Source organism: Scyliorhinus canicula, chromosome 2 (genome assembly GCF_902713615.1).
Source record: "Scyliorhinus canicula chromosome 2, sScyCan1.1, whole genome shotgun sequence".
Classification (NCBI taxonomy): Eukaryota; Metazoa; Chordata; class Chondrichthyes; order Carcharhiniformes; family Scyliorhinidae; genus Scyliorhinus; species Scyliorhinus canicula.
The window spans coordinates 168,557,926-168,575,425 of record NC_052147.1 but is presented as its reverse complement, the minus strand read 5'-3'; the positions used below and the strand labels follow the sequence as shown (position 1 = coordinate 168,575,425).

General features: G+C 48.4%; 1 protein-coding gene across 4 annotated transcripts in view; it reads right to left on the bottom strand.

Moving 5' to 3' along the window:
• The window catches only part of LOC119961672 (diacylglycerol kinase beta), a 797,376-nt gene that overhangs the window by 66,523 nt on the left and 713,353 nt on the right, over positions 1–17,500 (bottom strand). For all 4 annotated transcript variants that reach the window (XM_038788967.1, XM_038788974.1, XM_038788981.1 and 1 more), the window contains one exon: positions 5,941–6,142. In XM_038788967.1, coding sequence (XP_038644895.1) covers positions 5,941–6,142 — 202 coding nt within the window. The remainder of the gene's footprint in view (positions 1–5,940; positions 6,143–17,500) is intronic.

Below are 17,500 nucleotides of genomic sequence, written 5' to 3'. Positions count from 1 at the left end.
TGCATTTGTTCCATATCCCTTGATAACCTTATTTGATGAGAATCAATTAGTCATGAGCATTGATAGTGTTTGGGGGAAGAAGTTCCAGATTTACGCACCTTCGGCTGGACTTTACTGGATGCTATGGACCCCATTGATTGGCTAGAAATTCAGGATAGGGTGGGCGTGGTGGGAAGTTAAAGCTGTGAGCAAATCTCTTTGGAAAGAAAAAATACTTATATTGATATGGTGCTCTCCACGACCATCACATCTCAAAGCACCTTCCAAATGAAGTACTTTTTGAAGTGCAGTTACTGTTGTAATATAGGAAACATGGCAGCTAATTTCACACAGGAAACTCCCACAAACAGCAATGTGATAATGACCAGATAATTTCTTGATTTGTGTCGTTGATTGAGGGACAAAAATTGGCCAGGACACCAGGGATACATCCATCAGCATAGGCATGATGGGGCCATGGTTTAAAGTTCCATCTGAAAGACTGCGGCAATGCAGTGTTCCCTCAGTACTGTACTAGATTGTCAGCCTTGATTTTTTGTGCTCAAGCCCTGGAGTGTGATTTAGACCTTGTGTTTTAGATGCGAGAGTGCGGCCATGTGAGCCATGGTTACCATTTTAATGACTACAATTAGATGACTTCAGGTATTCAAAACATTGAAATACAGGAAAGATCTTGCATGTGTTTTTCTTCTCCTTGGTCTAAGAATCATAGAATCCCTACAGTAGAGAGAGGCCCATCGAGTCTACATCGACCTCTTGAAAGACCACCCTACCTAGAGTGGTGAATTCATACTGTATTGTAATTCATACTGTATTGCATTGTATTATGTCCTTGTGGGCTCTGTATGTGAGTCGTTGCGCGGCTCTGCCCATAGGGGGAGATGAGGAGCTTGTACAGGGCTCCACCCTTGGCTCCGCCCATGGCCCCCCCCCACTACCGGAAGCATAAAGTGCTGCAGCCGTGAGCCTGCCCTCAGTGCCTCTGGTCGCAGGCAGGCTCAGTTGTAAGACTATTAAAACCACAGTTTACTTCCAATCGTGTCTCTAGTGAATTTATGGTCACATCAATTTAATAGTCTTAGAAAACTTGAAGAAAACTACGATGGAATCAGCCCTCAAACCTGACCGACTAGAAGTCGACCCGCAGGCTGCAGAGGCAAAGGAAATCTTCCTACATTGGCTTTGATGTTTCAAGGCTTACCTGGCTGAATCAAACACATCCGAGATTACAGAGGAGCAGAAACTCAGCCTACTGCACGCACGGGTGAGCCATCGTATCTCTACGCAACTCAATTGTACCACCTCATATACGGAGGCACTGGCTATGCTCGACCAACTGTACGTGCGGCCGATTAATGAGATCTACGCGCAGCACATTTTCACGACCCGCTGCCAGCGCCCCGCAGAGTCGCTGGAAGACTTCCTACGCGACATAAAAGCCCTTGCTCGGGACTGCAATTTTTAGGCTGTAACGGCTTCCCAACACATGGAACTCGCTGTCCGTGATGTATACGTTGCAGGGCTCAGGTCTAACTATGTGCGGCAGCGACGACTCGAAAAAGGGGCCCAGAACTTGGAGGACATGGTAGAGCTAGCAACTACTATGGAGGTCGCGTTCCGCCGTCTGAACTCCTTCCCCGCGGACCAAGCTACCCCATCGTGGGCCCCCGACCAGCGACTGCCCCAGGCCTGCGCCACGCGGCCAACCACCCACTATAGAGCGCCAGCGTGCCATTTCTGTGGCCAGCCCCAACACCCACGGCAGCACTGCCCGGCCCGCAATGCGACCTGCAGCAGCTGCGGTCACAAAGGACACTATGCCCGAGTCTGCCTGGCAAAATCGAAACTTTCTACCTCCCCCGCAGTCCAGAGCACTCGCCTCCCAAACTCGCAGGCCCGCAGACCCCGTAATGCTGCAGCGTGTCTGCTGACTCCGCCAGACACGTGCGACTCATAGGGGCCACCATCCTGGCAATCCTCCCCCACGCGGCCGGCTATGTGCGAGCCATGGGGGCCGCCATCTTGGGCACCATCTTCCTCGCCACCCGCCACATGCGATCCATGGGGGCGGCCATCTTGGATGCCATCTTCTTCATCACCCGCCACGTGCGATCAACGGGGGCCGCCATCTTGGCCATCAACCGAACCGAACCTCGACGACTACGACCTCAGGGGACAGTCATCACGGGGCCACTCCAGCACTGATGATCGAGCCGCCGACTACTAGCTACTCAACGTGGTCACGCTGGACCAGTTGTGTCCCAAGCACCTCCAGAGCTCGATGATGTCCATTAAAATCAATGGGTACAGGACACCGTGCCTCTTCGACTCCGGGAGCACTGAGAGCTTCGTACATCTTGACCTGGTAAGACGCTGTTTGCTCCCTATCTTCCCTGCACGGCAAACTATCTCTCTCGGGTTGGGCTCGCACTCAGTCCACATACAAGGGCGCACCATCGCGACCCTGACGATTCAGGGCGCCAGCTACTCTAATTTCCAGCTGTATGTACTCCCCGACCTCTGCGCCCCACTCTTACTCGGGCTCGACTTTCAGTGTAAACTCAAGAGCCTCACACTCAGCTTCGGTGGACCCCTACCTCCACTCACTATCTGCAGTCTAGCGACTCTGAAAATCGACCCCCCTCCACTCTTCGCTAATCTCACTGCTAACTGCAAACCCGTAACCACTCGCAGCAGGCGGTATAGCCTGCAGGACAAGGTATTTATTAGAGCCGAAGTCCAGCGGCTCCTACGTGAGGGGGTCATAGAGGCCAGTAATCTGCATATTTGCTTGCTTACCATGAGACCATCCTTGTCATGGTTTTTCTTTGTTGCTGACTCTTCAGTGCACCAGTCTTTTATAACAAAACTTGTATTTATATAATACTTTAACGTAATAAAAATAACAAAAATAATAAAAGTCAAATGGATAAAATGAAATGAAAATCGCTTATTGTCACAAGTAGGCTTCAAATGAAGTTACTGTGAAAAGCCCCTAGTCGCCACATTCTGGCGCCTGTTCAGGGAGGCTGGTCCGGGAATTGAACCCACGCTGCTGGCCTTGGTCTGCTTTACAAGTCAGCTATTTAGCCCATTGTGCTAAACCAGCCTGTAGACTAGACATGTTGTACTTGGATTTCCAGAAGGCATTTAATGAGGTATCACATCAAAAATTATCGTGGAAAATAAAGGCTCATGGTGTATAGGGTAACATATTTACACACATCGAAGACTGGCTGGCTGGCAGAAAACAGAGGTATGTATAAATGGGTCTTTTTCTGTTTGGCAGGATGGGATGAGTGGAGTCCAGCAAGGGTGTCAACTTTTAAAAATTCGTATCAATGATTTAAATGAAGTCGGTGAAGGCCTGGTGGTTAACTTTGCAGATGACGGCGGGGGAAGGGAGAAATGTGTATATGTGTTTATTGAATATGCCGGGTGCTTATCTATTTCTTCTTTTTGTAGTTACTGGGGGGTGGGGGGGGGGGTTGGTTTAGGGGGTTATTGTGTTATTTATTTTTTGTTGTTGTTAATGCGGGTTTCTTGCTGTTATTTTATGTTTTTGAAAATCTTAATAAATATTATTTAGTTTTAAAAAACTTTGCAGATGACGCAAAGATAGTTAGAAATGTATGTTGTGAAGGAGACATAAGGAGATTTCAGATGAAGAGATAGGTTGAGGAAGTGTGCACAAATCTGGCCGATGGAGTATAATGTGGGAAAATGTGAAGTTGTTCATTTTGATAGGAAGAATAAAAAAGCAGAGATTATTTCAATGGAGAACAGTTTCAATATTCTGAGGATCTAGGTGTGCTAGTGCATGAATCACAGGAAGTTAATATGCAGGTACATCAAGTAATTAAGAAGGCTAATGGAATGCTATATTTTATTATAGCACAGAAATTGAACATAAAAGTAAGGATGTAATGTTTCAGTTATACAGGGCATTGGTGAGACAAGAAGACCACATCCCGAATATTGTGCACAGTTTTGGTCTCCTTATTTAAGGATATATATGTGTTGGAGGTTGTTCAAAGAAGGTTTACTAGATTAATACCGGGAATGAGCAGGTTGTCTTATAAGAAAAGGTTATAAAAACTGGGCTTGTTTCCACTGGAGTTTAGAAGAGTGAGGGCTAACCTGATTGAAGTATATAGGATCCTGAATGGTCTTGACAAGGTGGATGTGGAAAGGATGCCTCCTCTTATAAGGCGAGTCCAGAACACTTTGTGGACAGAGATGAGGAGAATTGAATTCTTTCTGAGGATTGTGCGAATTTGGAACCCTCTGTCTTAGAAGGTGACAGAGTGGGGTTATTGAATATTTTTAACACGGAGGTAGATAGATTCCTGTTAGGCAAGAGAATCAAAGGTTAGTGGGGTTAGATGGGAATGTAGAACTTGGAATACAAACAGATCAACGATGACCTTGATGAGCAGACTCGAGCAGCTGAATGACTTATTTCTACTCCTATTTCACATGTAACAGAATTCCCCAAGGAGCTCCACAGAGCCATTATAAAACAAAATATGACAGAACCAAATCAGGAGATATTAGGCCAGATGATGAAAAGTTTGGTCAAAAAAGAAAGTTTTAAGGAGGATAGCAAAGTAGAGAGGCAGAGAGGCTAGAGGGAATTCCAGAACTTAAGAGGAAGGGATTCAAGAGCTTAGGCCTTAGACAGCAGGAGGAGATTAATACCAAAATAGAGAGGGCAAGACCATTGGGTGATTTGAAAACATGGGTGACAATTTTAAAATCAAGGTATTGCTTAACCAGAAGCCAGCTGAGATTTGAATGATGTCAAGTTTACAGAGGGTAGAATGTGGATACTGGGCAGGTGTGTTAGAATTGTGAAGTTGAGAGGTAACAATGACCTGGAAGAGGATTTCAGCAGTAGATGAGTTGAGGCAGGGGTTTACTCGGGCACTGTTGGAGATGGACAGTGCTAATGGCACTGCATGTGGCCAGACGCTCAGTTCAGGTTAAATCTGAGCTGTCATGTTTAGTCCCGGATATTTGCCAAGGAGGGTGACGGAGCCAATGGCTCAAAAGTGGAGTTTGTGGGAGGGACAAAGACTAATGGCTGGTACTTTCTGGCTGTTCACGCTGGTGGGCTCCTCTGGTTCCACTGACAGCACACCCCCCCGATGAGTTTCCCGGGAGTGAGGGTGCATTCAATTGGAAACCCTGCTGACAACTGCGTGACCGGAAGGTGTCGTCGCTGGCCAATGGCGGCTTGCCCGTCGGTGCCACGAAACATGCCGAGGGTTCCTCGGTAAATCCGGCCCACTAGCTTTGGCCTTTCCAATATTTAATTAGAATTATTTCAATACTTACAACAGCTAATATCTTTGCAGACACGATGATCCATTAGTTCTCAAAAATGTTAACACTTACTTGCTGTTTCATGGTTGGGACTCATATTTATGAACAAAAAAATGAAAGTTCAACAATTGACAGCAAAGTAATTAACGTAATGCATGTTGAATTATACTTTGAATAAGCCCAGCACTGCTGCCTCACGGCGCCGAGGACACGGGCTCCATCCCTGCCCGGGTCACTGTCTGTGTCGAGTTTGCACTTTCCCGTGCCTGCGTGGGTCTCACACCCACAACCTAAAAAGATGTGCAAGTTAGGTGAATTGGCCATGCTAAATTGCCCCTTAATTGGAAAGAAAAGAATTGGGTACTCTAAATTTAGAAAAAAAAATTGTACTTTGCATAGATATTCTGGCACCTGTCGATAATGTAGCTGGGACATTGAATTCCTGAACGGGCTCACCAATGATCTGCTGCTTGCATCATGCTTTTCTCACATATTAATTACAATAGTTACTCAGTTAAAATGTTTCAGAGCACTTTTGAAAAATTGCTGGAGGCACAGACACCAACACACCAAATCCACAAGTTAAACGGCACAATAATTTGAGTTTCCTACCTTGCACACAGAACTTCAGCTCTTTCACATCTGTCACTGTTGTTGAAGAGAGTTTCTCTGGGACTTTTTTACTCATCCGGTTATAGTTCCTTCGCTTCTTTGTCTCACCCCAGAGGTTGGACCCTCCGTGCATGCTCGGAATGTTGAGGATTGCAATTCCTTCCAGTGATGTGTTGCTTAGATCAAGGACAATACCATCACACTGGAAGATATAAATCATAATACATCACTTTTTTTTGCAAAATTGTTCAACCCACTCTTCCAAAGTACAATGGAACCACACCACTGGTCATCAACTAATTGGACTTTTCAGGGCTAAAGGAACACTTGTACAATTCTCACTTCACGTCAACCATCTGGCTTTCATCCAGATAAAGAAAACAATGTTAAGCTCACTCTTGTATTCTAAATAGTAGTGAAATGAATCCAAAACAGTTTGAGGTGATTACCTTAAATAGGTACCATAGAGGGATGCAGCTGATTGGTAGCAATATCATTTTCAGCTGATTTCCTAAGCTAAGATCAGAAGGTCTAGCATATGCCTCAAGAGAAGAATGGGACATGATAATCAATTGGACATTTTGTGCATCTAAATACATAAAGCAGTAATAGACCATGGCCAGGATTGTCTGGGATGGCCCGCCAGCAGAGGGAATCCTGATGGCCCGCTGAATCGGGTGACGGGCCAAAGCAGCGTCTGTCATGAAGCCCATTGCGAGTCTCCCAACTGGCCCCGACGGGCTTCCAGGCGTCCCTGATGACATTGCAGCCCAGAACCAGCGGGAATATGCAAATAGCTTAAGAGTTATTATTACGTGAGCCACATGCAAATTCGCAAAGAGTATGTAAAATTAGAGAGATGAAGTCGTGGCTCAATGACTGGTGTGGGAGAAGTGGGACGTTGGCATCAGTACTGGGGAAAGTTGGGGCTGTACCATTGGGGTGGCCTACATCTGAACCATGCAGCGACCAGGGAAGTAGAGAGGGTTTCAAACAAAAGCGTAGGGTTGATGGTTCAGTTGCTTGGAAAATTAGGAAGTCAAAGTTAATGTTGATAGTGTGGGATTCAGCGATGATATTGCCATTCAATGTCAAAGGGAGATGGTTGGACACTTGTGTGGCGTGAATGTTACTTGCCACTTATCAATTCAATGCTGAAATGTTGTCCAGGTTTTGCACGGATTGCGAATGGCATTGAACATTATGCAACCATCAGTGAACATCCCCACTTCTGCCCGTATGACGGAAGGAAGAAGTCTTACAACACCAGGTTTGTTTCAAATCACTAGCTTTTGGAGCACTGCTCCTGCCTCAGGTGAAGGAGCAGTGCTCCGAAAGCTAGTGATTTGAAACAAACCTGTTGGACTTTAACCTGGTGTTGTAAGACTTCTTACTGTGCTCATCCCAGTCCAACACTGGCATATCCATATGAAGGAAGGTTGGTTATTGATAAAGCTGATAAAGATGATTGGTCCTAGGACACTGTCCTGAGGAACTCCTGCAGCTGAAGATGGTTGGACCTAGGACACTGTCCAGAGGAACTCCTGCAGCGAAGAATGCGAACAGAGATGTTTGGCCTCCAACAAGTTAAACCATCTTCTTTTGTGCCAGATATGACTTGAACAGGTGAAGAATTTTCCACATCATTCCCATTAACTTCAGTTTTGCTAGAGCTCCATGATGTCAAGGGTGGCCATTCTCAGCTCCCCTCTTCAGTTCAGTTCTTTTGTCCATGTTTGGATGATCGCAGTTTAGAGGTCAAGAGCTCAATGCGCGCTGTGGAACCAAAACGTAGCATCACTGATCAGGATATTGCTGAGTAAGTGTGTTCAATTACAATGTCAGTGGCAACTTCCATCACTTTGTTGATAATTTAAAAAATAATAATTTTAGAGCACCCAATTAATTTTTGCCAATTAAGGGGCAATTTAACGTGGCCAATCCACTTAGCCTGCACATCTTTTGGGTTGGGAGGGTGAAACCCACGCAAACACGGGGAGAATGTGCAAACTCCACACGGACAGTGACCCAGAGCTGGGATCGAACCTGGGACCTCGGCACCATGAGGCAGCATTGCTAACCAACTGCGCCACCATGCTACCCACTTTGTTGATAATTGAGAGAAGGCTGAAGGGGCTGGTTTGGCTGGAATGTATTTGTCCTGCTTTTTGTAAACAGCACATACTTGGGACAATTTTCCACATTGGCGGGTAGATGCAGTTGTTCTCGAAAATCTTGGCTCGGGGTGCGGGGTGTTCTGGAGCACAAGTCTTCAATACTATTGCTGGGACCTACAGTCTTGGCAGTATGCTGTGCCTTCAGTCATTTGTTTTATCATGTGGCGTGAATCCAATTGGCTGAAGACTGGTATCTAGTTGTCCCAGGCGTTGCTGTGTAATGAAGAGAACTGGTTGGAAAAGTGTGACATGGCAGGAGACGTTTCACAATTAAAAAAAAATTTTGAGTACCCAATTCATGTTTTCCAATTAAGGGGCAAGTTAGCGTGGCTAATCTACCTCCCTGCACATCTTTGGGTTGTGGGGGTTGTGGTGAATGTGTAACCACTATAATTCACACTGTATATTACTGTGTTCCTGTGGGCTCCATCTGTGAGCCGTTGCGCGGCTCTGCCCACAGGGGGAGATGAGGAGCATGTACAGGGCTCCGCCCCCATCAGGATGTATAAGTGCTGCAGTCCTGTGAGTCCGCCCTCAGTTCAGCACAGTCGCAGGTAGGCTCAGTTGTAAGCCGATTAAAGCCACAGTTTACTCCAACTCGTGTTTCTGAGTGAATTGATGGTCGCATCAATTTAATCGACTTAAAAACTACTACAGAATCAGCCCTCAAACCTGACCGACGAACTCGATCCACAGGCCGCAGAGGCAAAGGAATTTTTTTTGCATTGGCTTCGGTGCTTCAAGGCCTACCTGGCTGCGTCGACTACCTCCTCTATTACAAAAGAACAGAAACTAAGTCTTCTCCACGCACGGGTGAGCCATCGTATTTCTACTCAACTTGATGAAACTGACTCTTATACGGAGGCCCTTGCGATACTCGACCGCCTGTACGTGCGGCCCGTGAATGAAGTCTACGCACGACACATCTTTAAAACTCGCCGCCAGCACCCTGGGGAGTCACTAGAAGACTATCTGCGTGACCTTAAAGCCCTAGCACGCGACTGTAACTTCCAGGCTGTGACAGCCTCCCAGCACATGGAACTCGCCGTCCGAGACATGTATGTTGCAGGGGTCTGATCCAATTATGTGCGGCAGCGTCTTCTCGAGAAAGGGGCCCAGGACATGGCAGGCATGGTAAAACTAGCAACCTCGTTAGAGGTCGCTTTCCAAAGCCTAACTGCGTTCCCGGCTGATCACGCTACCCCATCGTGGACCCCCGACCAAAGACTGCCCTAGGCCTGCGCCGCACGGCCACCCGCCCACCACGGAGGGCTATCGTGCCATTTTTGCGGCCAGCCCCAACACCCCCGGCAGCAATGCCGGCCCGCAACGCGACCTGCAGCAGCTGCGGGTGAAAAGGGCACTTTGCTAAGGTCTGCCTGGCCAAATCTAAAAACTCGCACCCTAACCCGAACACTCGCTCCTCCGACTCCCAGGCCCACAGACCCCGCAATGTGGCAGCGTGTCTGCCGCCTCCGCCTCCGCACAACAAGTGCGACTCACGGGGGCAGCCATCTTGGCAATCCTCCCCCACGCGGCCGGCCATATGCAATTCATGGGGGCTGCCATCTTGGGCGCCATCTTTCTCGCCGCTCGCCACGTGTGATCCATGGGGGTGGCCATCTTGGACGCCATCTCCCTCACTGCCCACCACGTGCGATCAACTGGAGCTGCCATCTTGGCCAACACCCGCTATGCCACTTGAAGATTACGACCTCCGCGGACAGTCATCACGGAGCCGCTCCAGCACCGCCGACCACGCCACCGACTACCCACAGCTCAGTGCAGTCACTTTGGATCAGTCGCGGCCAAAGCACCTCAACAGCTCCATGAGAGATCAACGGATACGAGACACTGTGCCTGTACGACTCCGGGAGCACTGAGAGCTTCGTTCACCCAGATCTGGTAAGGCGCTGCTTGCTCCCGATATTCCCGACACAGCAAACAATCTCCCTCGCCTCGGGGTCGCACTCAGTTCAAATACAGGGGCGCACTACTGCGACGCTAACAATACAGGGAGCCGACTACACGAATTTCCAATTGTATGTGCTCCCAGACCTCTGCGCTCTCCTCCTCCTGGATTTCCAGAGGGTGGACTCCAGGGGTGGTTCTTCCTGAGCTTCGTTCCTGCGGACCGGTGTGTCGGGTGGAAGGGAGCGCAGGAAGCAAATAGGTCCAGGGGCGCAGGGCATTGGAGGTTGGGTGGGGTGTAGTGTGGGAGGTACATCGGCTGTAGTGGTAGTAGATCCTGCGGGCGGCAGGTCCCGGAGGGAAATGATGTCCTGTCGGCCATCGGGGTGTTCGACAAACGCGTAGTGGGGATTCGAGTGCAGGAGCTGGACCCTCTCTACCAGGGAGTCTGTCTTCTGTGTCCGAACGAGCTTCCGAAGGAGGACAGGGCCCGGTGTCCTCAACCAGGATGGAAGCGAGGACCCCGTGGTAGTGCCCCTAGGGAAGACAAATAAGCGATCATGAGGAGTCTGGTTTGTGGCCGTACACAGGAGGGACCTAATTGCATGGAGCGCATCGGGGAGGACCTCCTGCCAGTGGGAGGTCTGGAGATTCCTGGACCGTAGGGTCAGTAGGACGGTCTTCCAGACCTTCGCGTTCTCCCTCTCCACCTGTCTGTTCCCCCTGGGGTTATAGCTGGTAGTCCTGCTCGAGGTGATGCCCTTGCCGAGCAGTACTGACGCAGTTCTTCGCTCATGAAGGACGAACCCCTGTCACTGTGGACGTAGCTGGGGAAACCGAACAGGATGAAGACGCTATGTAGGGCTCTGACAACCGTGGGGCTGGTCATATCGGGGCATGGGTTAGCAAAAGGGAAACGGGAGAACTCGTCTATAATATTGAGAAAGTAGATGTTCCGGTTGTTCGAAGGGAGGGGCCATTTGAAATCAATACTCAGGCGTTCAAAGGGCCGGGATGCCTTTACCAGGTGGGCCTTGTCTGGTCCATAGAAGTGCGGTTTACACTCAGCGCACATCAGGCAATTCCTGGTGACGGCTTTAACCTCCTCGTTGGAGAAGGACAGGTTGCGGGCCTTGATGTAGTGGGCGAGCCGGGTGACCCCCGGATGGCAGAGGTAATTGTGGAGAGCCTGTAGTCGGTCGTCTTGCTCGCTGGCGCATGTGCCGTGGGACACGGCATCTGGGGGCTCATTGAGCTTCCCAGGACGATATACGTTATCGTAATTATAGGTGGAGAGTTCAATCCTCCACCGCAAGATTTTGTCATTCTTGATTTTGCCCCGCTGCGAGTTGTCAAAAATAAAGGCAACCGATCTCTGGTCGGTGATGAGGTTAAACCTCCTACCAGCGAGGTAGTGCCTAACACTCAGCACTCGCACCGAACATCCTTCCACAGCCATCCGAAACGGCTGCAACACCAGTGCTTCGTCGGTCGCAACGCACGATTCGGGCGCCGGACCGACTGAACTTGTAGACCCGTCACCCCCGCTGGACTTGATTTTTTTAAACAGGGGGTGAATGTGGTGAATGTGTGACCTCTATAATTCACACTGTACATTACTGTGTCCCTCTGGGCTCCATCTGTGAGCTGCGGCTCTGCCCACAGGGGGAGATGAGAAGCATGTACAGGGCTCCATCCTTGGCTCCGCCCCCATCAGGAAGTATAAGTGCTGCGGTCCTGCGAGTCCGCCCTCAGTTCAGCACAGTCGCAGGCAGGCTCAGTGTAAGCCGATTAAAGCCACGGTTTACTCCAACACGTGTTTCTGAGTGAATTGATGGTCGCATCAGGGGTGAAACCCATGCAAACACGGGGAGAATGTGCAAACTCCACACGGACAGTGATCCAGAGCTGGGATCGAACCTGGCACTGTGAGGCAGCAATGCTAACCACTGTTATTACACAGAACCTCGTAGAAGATTTGGCGACTCTTTTTTTCTTAGATCTCCAACTGTACAATTTCTGATTGGTCATTCTCCCAAGGGAGAAGGAATCCTATGAAGGGAGAATGACGCATCTTTTGGTTCCACTCTTTTATTGCAGAAATGCTCATATAATTACACATCATTTGTACCAAGTTCCAGTTTAGAACCATTTCCTCCTGGCTGGTTTGTGTTGGATTTTGTTAAAAGACTCAATAAACATGATCTATTGTGCTACCATTGACAGATGGAAAAGGTTTGCCAAGATGCCTGGCAAGCCTTGAACCCACTGAATCTGCTACGATCTATGCAGTTGCTGTTGGCAAAGATACAGCCAATTCAGTATGTGCTGTGAGAATGCGGGCATGTCTTAACAACCTTAAAGTAAACTGTTTCAATAGGAAGTGATTTGTTGGATCAGAAAATGAAAACTAAGCTATCAAAAAGGCTTTAAAGAAAAATAATTTCCATTCGTACATTACGTTTTTACCCTGTTCTAAATCTCAACTTGTTCCTAGCCCTCTGGTGATGTCGGTCTGACTGCTAGGGCATGTTCAGGATAATTCAACCTCTGACTATTCCATCAATTCCTCTGGGTAAACACCTGGCTGCTGTTTGAGATTTCCCAAACGTCTGGCGGAAGGTACAGTGGTAATGCAATAAAATGAGCAATTTCTATCTTGTACGGTCAAAAACTTGGAGAACAATCTGAAAATGGTGCTACTGTCACAAATATTACTGTCAGGTTTGGGTGTCCCGCAGCTGATGTTCACCAGTCTAGGACATCTATTACACAATGAGTTTAGGGTGTCTTCTTCAGGTGGCTTCTTCAGTGTAACCAAGGTATTATATGGACCCAACACCCTAGGCCTCAAACCGTTGCAGAGAAAGGCCAGAACCCTCTTGAGCGACAGAGAAAACTTTGGTCTTCAGAGAACACCTAACCCGTGATAAAACCATAGATGAGGACATGTTTGAGGAAACCCCCCAACAGCCCATCAAAGATGATCTTGAACTCCCACCAAATGTGGACTAAGTCAAAGCCGCCATTAATTAAGTGAAGAATGGAAAAGGCACAGGAGTGGAAGGGATTCCAGCGGAGATTTTCAAACTAGGAGGCGAAGAGATCACCCATTATCTCCATCAGCTGTTCCTGAAAACTTGGGGCAGCGAAGAAATTCCTGGCAACGAACTTGCAGAAAGAAGATGCACATTTTCCCCGTGTCTGTGTGGGTCCTATCCACACAACCCAAAAAGATATGCAGGGTAGGTGGATTGGCCACGCTAAATTGCCCTTAATTGGAAAAAAAAGAATAGGGCACTTTAAATTTAAAAAAAAGAAGACAATGAAGACTATGGGGGCTACCGAAGAATCTCCCCACTCTTCGTCACTGGGAAGCTCATCGTCTGAATCCTTACACTACAGGCAATTTAGCATGGCCAATCCACCTAACCCGCACATCTTTGGACTGTGGGAGGAAACCGGAGCACCCGGAGGAAACCCACGCACACACGGGGAGGACGTGCAGACTCCACACAGACAGTGACCCAGCCGGGAATCGAACCTGGGACCCTGGAGCTGTGAAGCATTGATGCTAACCACCATGCTACCGTGAGGCCCCCAAACTTCATCGATCTGACCAAGGCTTTTGATTCAGTTAGGAAGTCTATGGAAAACCCTGTCAAAGGCTGGCTGCCAGAGAAATTCATCAACATCTTCCAACTCCTCCATGACAAGATGTCGCAACAGTCCTCACTGAAGGAAAAAAAACAGAGGTCAAGACTGAAGTCAAGCAGGGATGTATCATCACTCCCACCCTTTTCTTCATTTTCATTGCCATCATCCTTCAACTTGTCAAGTACAAGCTTCCCAGTGGAATTGATACCATCTATAGAATAGAGGGAAAACCTTTCATCCTCAGCTGGTTGAAATCCACGAAGAAAACGACACTGATATCGCTCGTGGAACTTCAGTATGCAGATAACATCACCATCTCCACTCTCTCAGTAGAGAATCCCCAAAACATGCTTTTTAAAATTTTTTTTAGAGTACCCAATTAGTTATTTTTCTACTTAAGGGGCAATTTCGCGTGGCCAATCCACATATTTGGGTTTTGGGGGTGAAACCCATGCAGACATGGGGAGAATGTGCAAACTCCACGTTAACAGTGACCCAAGACTGGGATTCGAACCCGGGTCCTCAGTGCCGCATTCCCAGTGCTAACCACTGTGCCACATGCCGCGCTCCAAGCCTTGCTTGACACCTTCATGGAAGCATACTGAAGAATTGGTCTCAGCATCAACCTCAAGAAGACTCCATGCTTTACCAACACTCCCAAAGGCAAGATCTGGTCTCTCCCTCCATCAAGCTCAATGGAGAAACACTACCAAACATAGAACGTTCTCCCTACCTGGGGAGCTGACATTGATGTGGAGATCCAATATCGTATCCAATCCGCAAGCGCCTCCTTCAGACACCCAAGGATGAGTGTCTTTGACAACCGTGACATTTGTGCCGACACCAAGAATCTCGTGTACAAAGGTAGTGGTCCTCCCAACTCTTATATACGGCTCAGAAACTTGGGCTACGTACAAACCCCACCTCAAGGCCCTGGAGAGGTACGATCAACATTGTCTGAGATGAATTCTCTGCATCAGCTGAGCAGACAGTCATACAACATCAGTGTCCTTGAAGGAGTCAAGAGCGCCTGCATTGAGACTATGATCCTCCGAAACCGACTCTGCTGGACTAGCAATGTGCTTAGGATGGCAAGATTCCTGACTGTCAAAGCAAATCTTCTTCACCCAGCTCAAGGAAGGTTTCCGAATAAGAGGACGACAAAAGAATTGCTTCAAAGACACCTTAAAGGCATGTCAACAATCAATGCCTGGGAGAGACTTGCTCAGAAGAGAATTACTTGGAGGAACCTTTGACTGAAGGGATACAATTCTTTGAGGACACCCAACGGCAAGAGCAGGCCCGGAAAAAGAGCCTGAGAAAGGCATTCCCGTGATCTCGAGTCCAAGGACCGATCCCACCTCCCGGAAACACCTGCCAAGTATGTGGTTGAAGATGCGGCTCTAGAATCGGGCTTATCAGCCACGCAAGGGTTCATAGAACTCGTAACCAGTGACACAGAGTTTCTTCGGAGGACATTCATACTCGTTAGCGAGTGATCGTTGAAAAAGAAGATTCCCAAATATCTGGAAAAAGGTACAGTGGTAATTTAATTAAATGAACAATATCTATGTTCTACCATCAAAACACTCCCACTTGGAAACAACCAGAAATAGCGTTCTGTCACAAAGTTTGCTGTCAGGTTCGAGTGCCCCGCAGCTGAAATTCATCAGTCTTGTACATCTAAATTATATTACTCAATGAGGTTCAGGGATCTATTCCAAGTTCATACTGCTTGGAACTTTCGCATATGAAACAAACAGGAGTTCCGCTCCAGGAGTAATTTGAATATAATTTTTTTCTGGAGAATGTTTAACAGAAGTATAATGTATGTATCAACACATTTTTCACAGAAAGGATCCAAGAGCATGTATTTTGTTTGTTGAAACACTTCATTTGTATGCAAACTGTGAAGGTCATTCCTGCATAATAGACAAAAAAAACCTCATTACAATTTGGAATGGAATTGAGGCTTAGAGTCAGTACTTTCTCAATGTTTGTTTTTACAAGCACTGTAAAACAATAAAGTCTACAACCCCTGCTGATTAATGCCATCCAATTATTAAGAAGTTAATGGTTTAGATTATGATGTGAGTTAGTTAAAAAGATAGATATAGGCTGGTTTGCTACTTTTTGCAAGAATGTTTCATGATAAGGGCGGCACGGTGGTGCAGTGGTTAGCACCGCTGCCTCACGGCGCCAAGGACCCGGGTTTGACCCTGGCCCCAGTCACTGTCCCTGTGGAGTTTCCACATCCCCACCCCCCCCCACCCCGTGTCTGCAGGGGTCTCACCTCCACAACCCAAAGATGTACGGGGTAGGTGGATTGGCCACGCTATATTGCCCCTTAATTGGGAAAAACATTGGGTACTTTCACTTTATAAAACAGGTAAGAATGTTTCATGATGGACTATTTTGAATCCAGTTACCATTATGCAGGCATTCACCGCATAGGAAGAATCCACAAGAATCAAGGAAATGAATGACCTGGTAATCTGTTATTGGTTGAGGAAGGCATGTTGGTCTGAAAGTAGGAAGACTCTGCTCTAAGTGGCACATGAAGGTGAGAAATGTTAGTGCTGAGAAATGGAACTGTTCACGTTAAGACACCTCTTGTGTAGTTTAATGTTAGCAGCGTGGATCCTGATAATGGACCGAGAAATGGGCATTTGGGGCCAGAAGCAGTTGGCTGAACGCACCAACCACTTAGCAAAGGGGGAAAGGCCTTCACAAGAGGAATGATCTTCAACTTCACGCAGACTGTTACAGCTGTGCAGTCCATGATGTACCGTCAATTGCCACGAGACGAGAATGATGAAACAATCGGGGCTTTATTGCACAAGGTGTTGTGCATCCCGCAGCTGGAACCAGTATGGAAGCAGCGCAGGAGAGCATACACTTTTATACGCCGCCTGCTGGGTGGAGCCCGCAGGCAGGGATTTACCGTTGTACCTGTAATATGCGGGCAGTGCCGTAATACATACAATATAACACTTGTGGTGTTTACCACGTTCACCCACTGTTAAAAAAAAAGAGTCCGGCGGAGGTGATGAAAACATTACAAACGAAGTCAGTCGGGGGCTTTGACACTCCGCCGCAATCGCCTCAGTCCGGGTGGTGATGTGGGCGCTGACGTGGTCACCTGTGACTCCAGGAGCATGTTGTCCTCGTCTTCGTCACCCGAGTGGATCCAGTGGGAGGACGGATCCCGCTGGGGTGGGGGCTGTGGTGAGGTTCGCTGGAGGGAGGCTGAGTGGCGCAGGGGTGATGAGGCAACCATGGGGGAGCGGTGTCAGGTCAGGGGTCATGGGTGGAGACCCAGCGGGTGCCAAGTCCCGGAGGGAGACTGTGTCTTGGCACCCGTCGAGGTGTGCCACGTAGGCGTACTGCGGGTTTGCATGTTGGAGGTGGACTTTCTCGACCAAGGGGGCCGATTAATGGGTCCGCACATGCTTCCGGAGGAGGACGGGTCCAGGAACTGTCAGCCATGTTGGGAGTGAGACCCCGGAGGTGGACTTCCTGGGAAGGCAAACACACGTTCGTGAGGGGTCTCTTTAGTCACGGTGCAGAGGAGCGACTGGATGGAGTGGAGCGCGTTGGGGAGGACCTCCTGCCAGCGAGAGACCGGGAGATTTTTAGACCGCAGGACCAGCAGGACGGCCTTCCAGATCGTCCTGTTCTCCTTCTCCACCTGCCCGTTTCCCCGGGGATTGTAGCTGGTCGTCCTGCTCGAGGCGATGCCCTTGCTGAGCAGGAACTGACGCAGCTCATCACTTATGAAAGAGGATCCTCGATCGCGGTGAATGTAGGTGGGT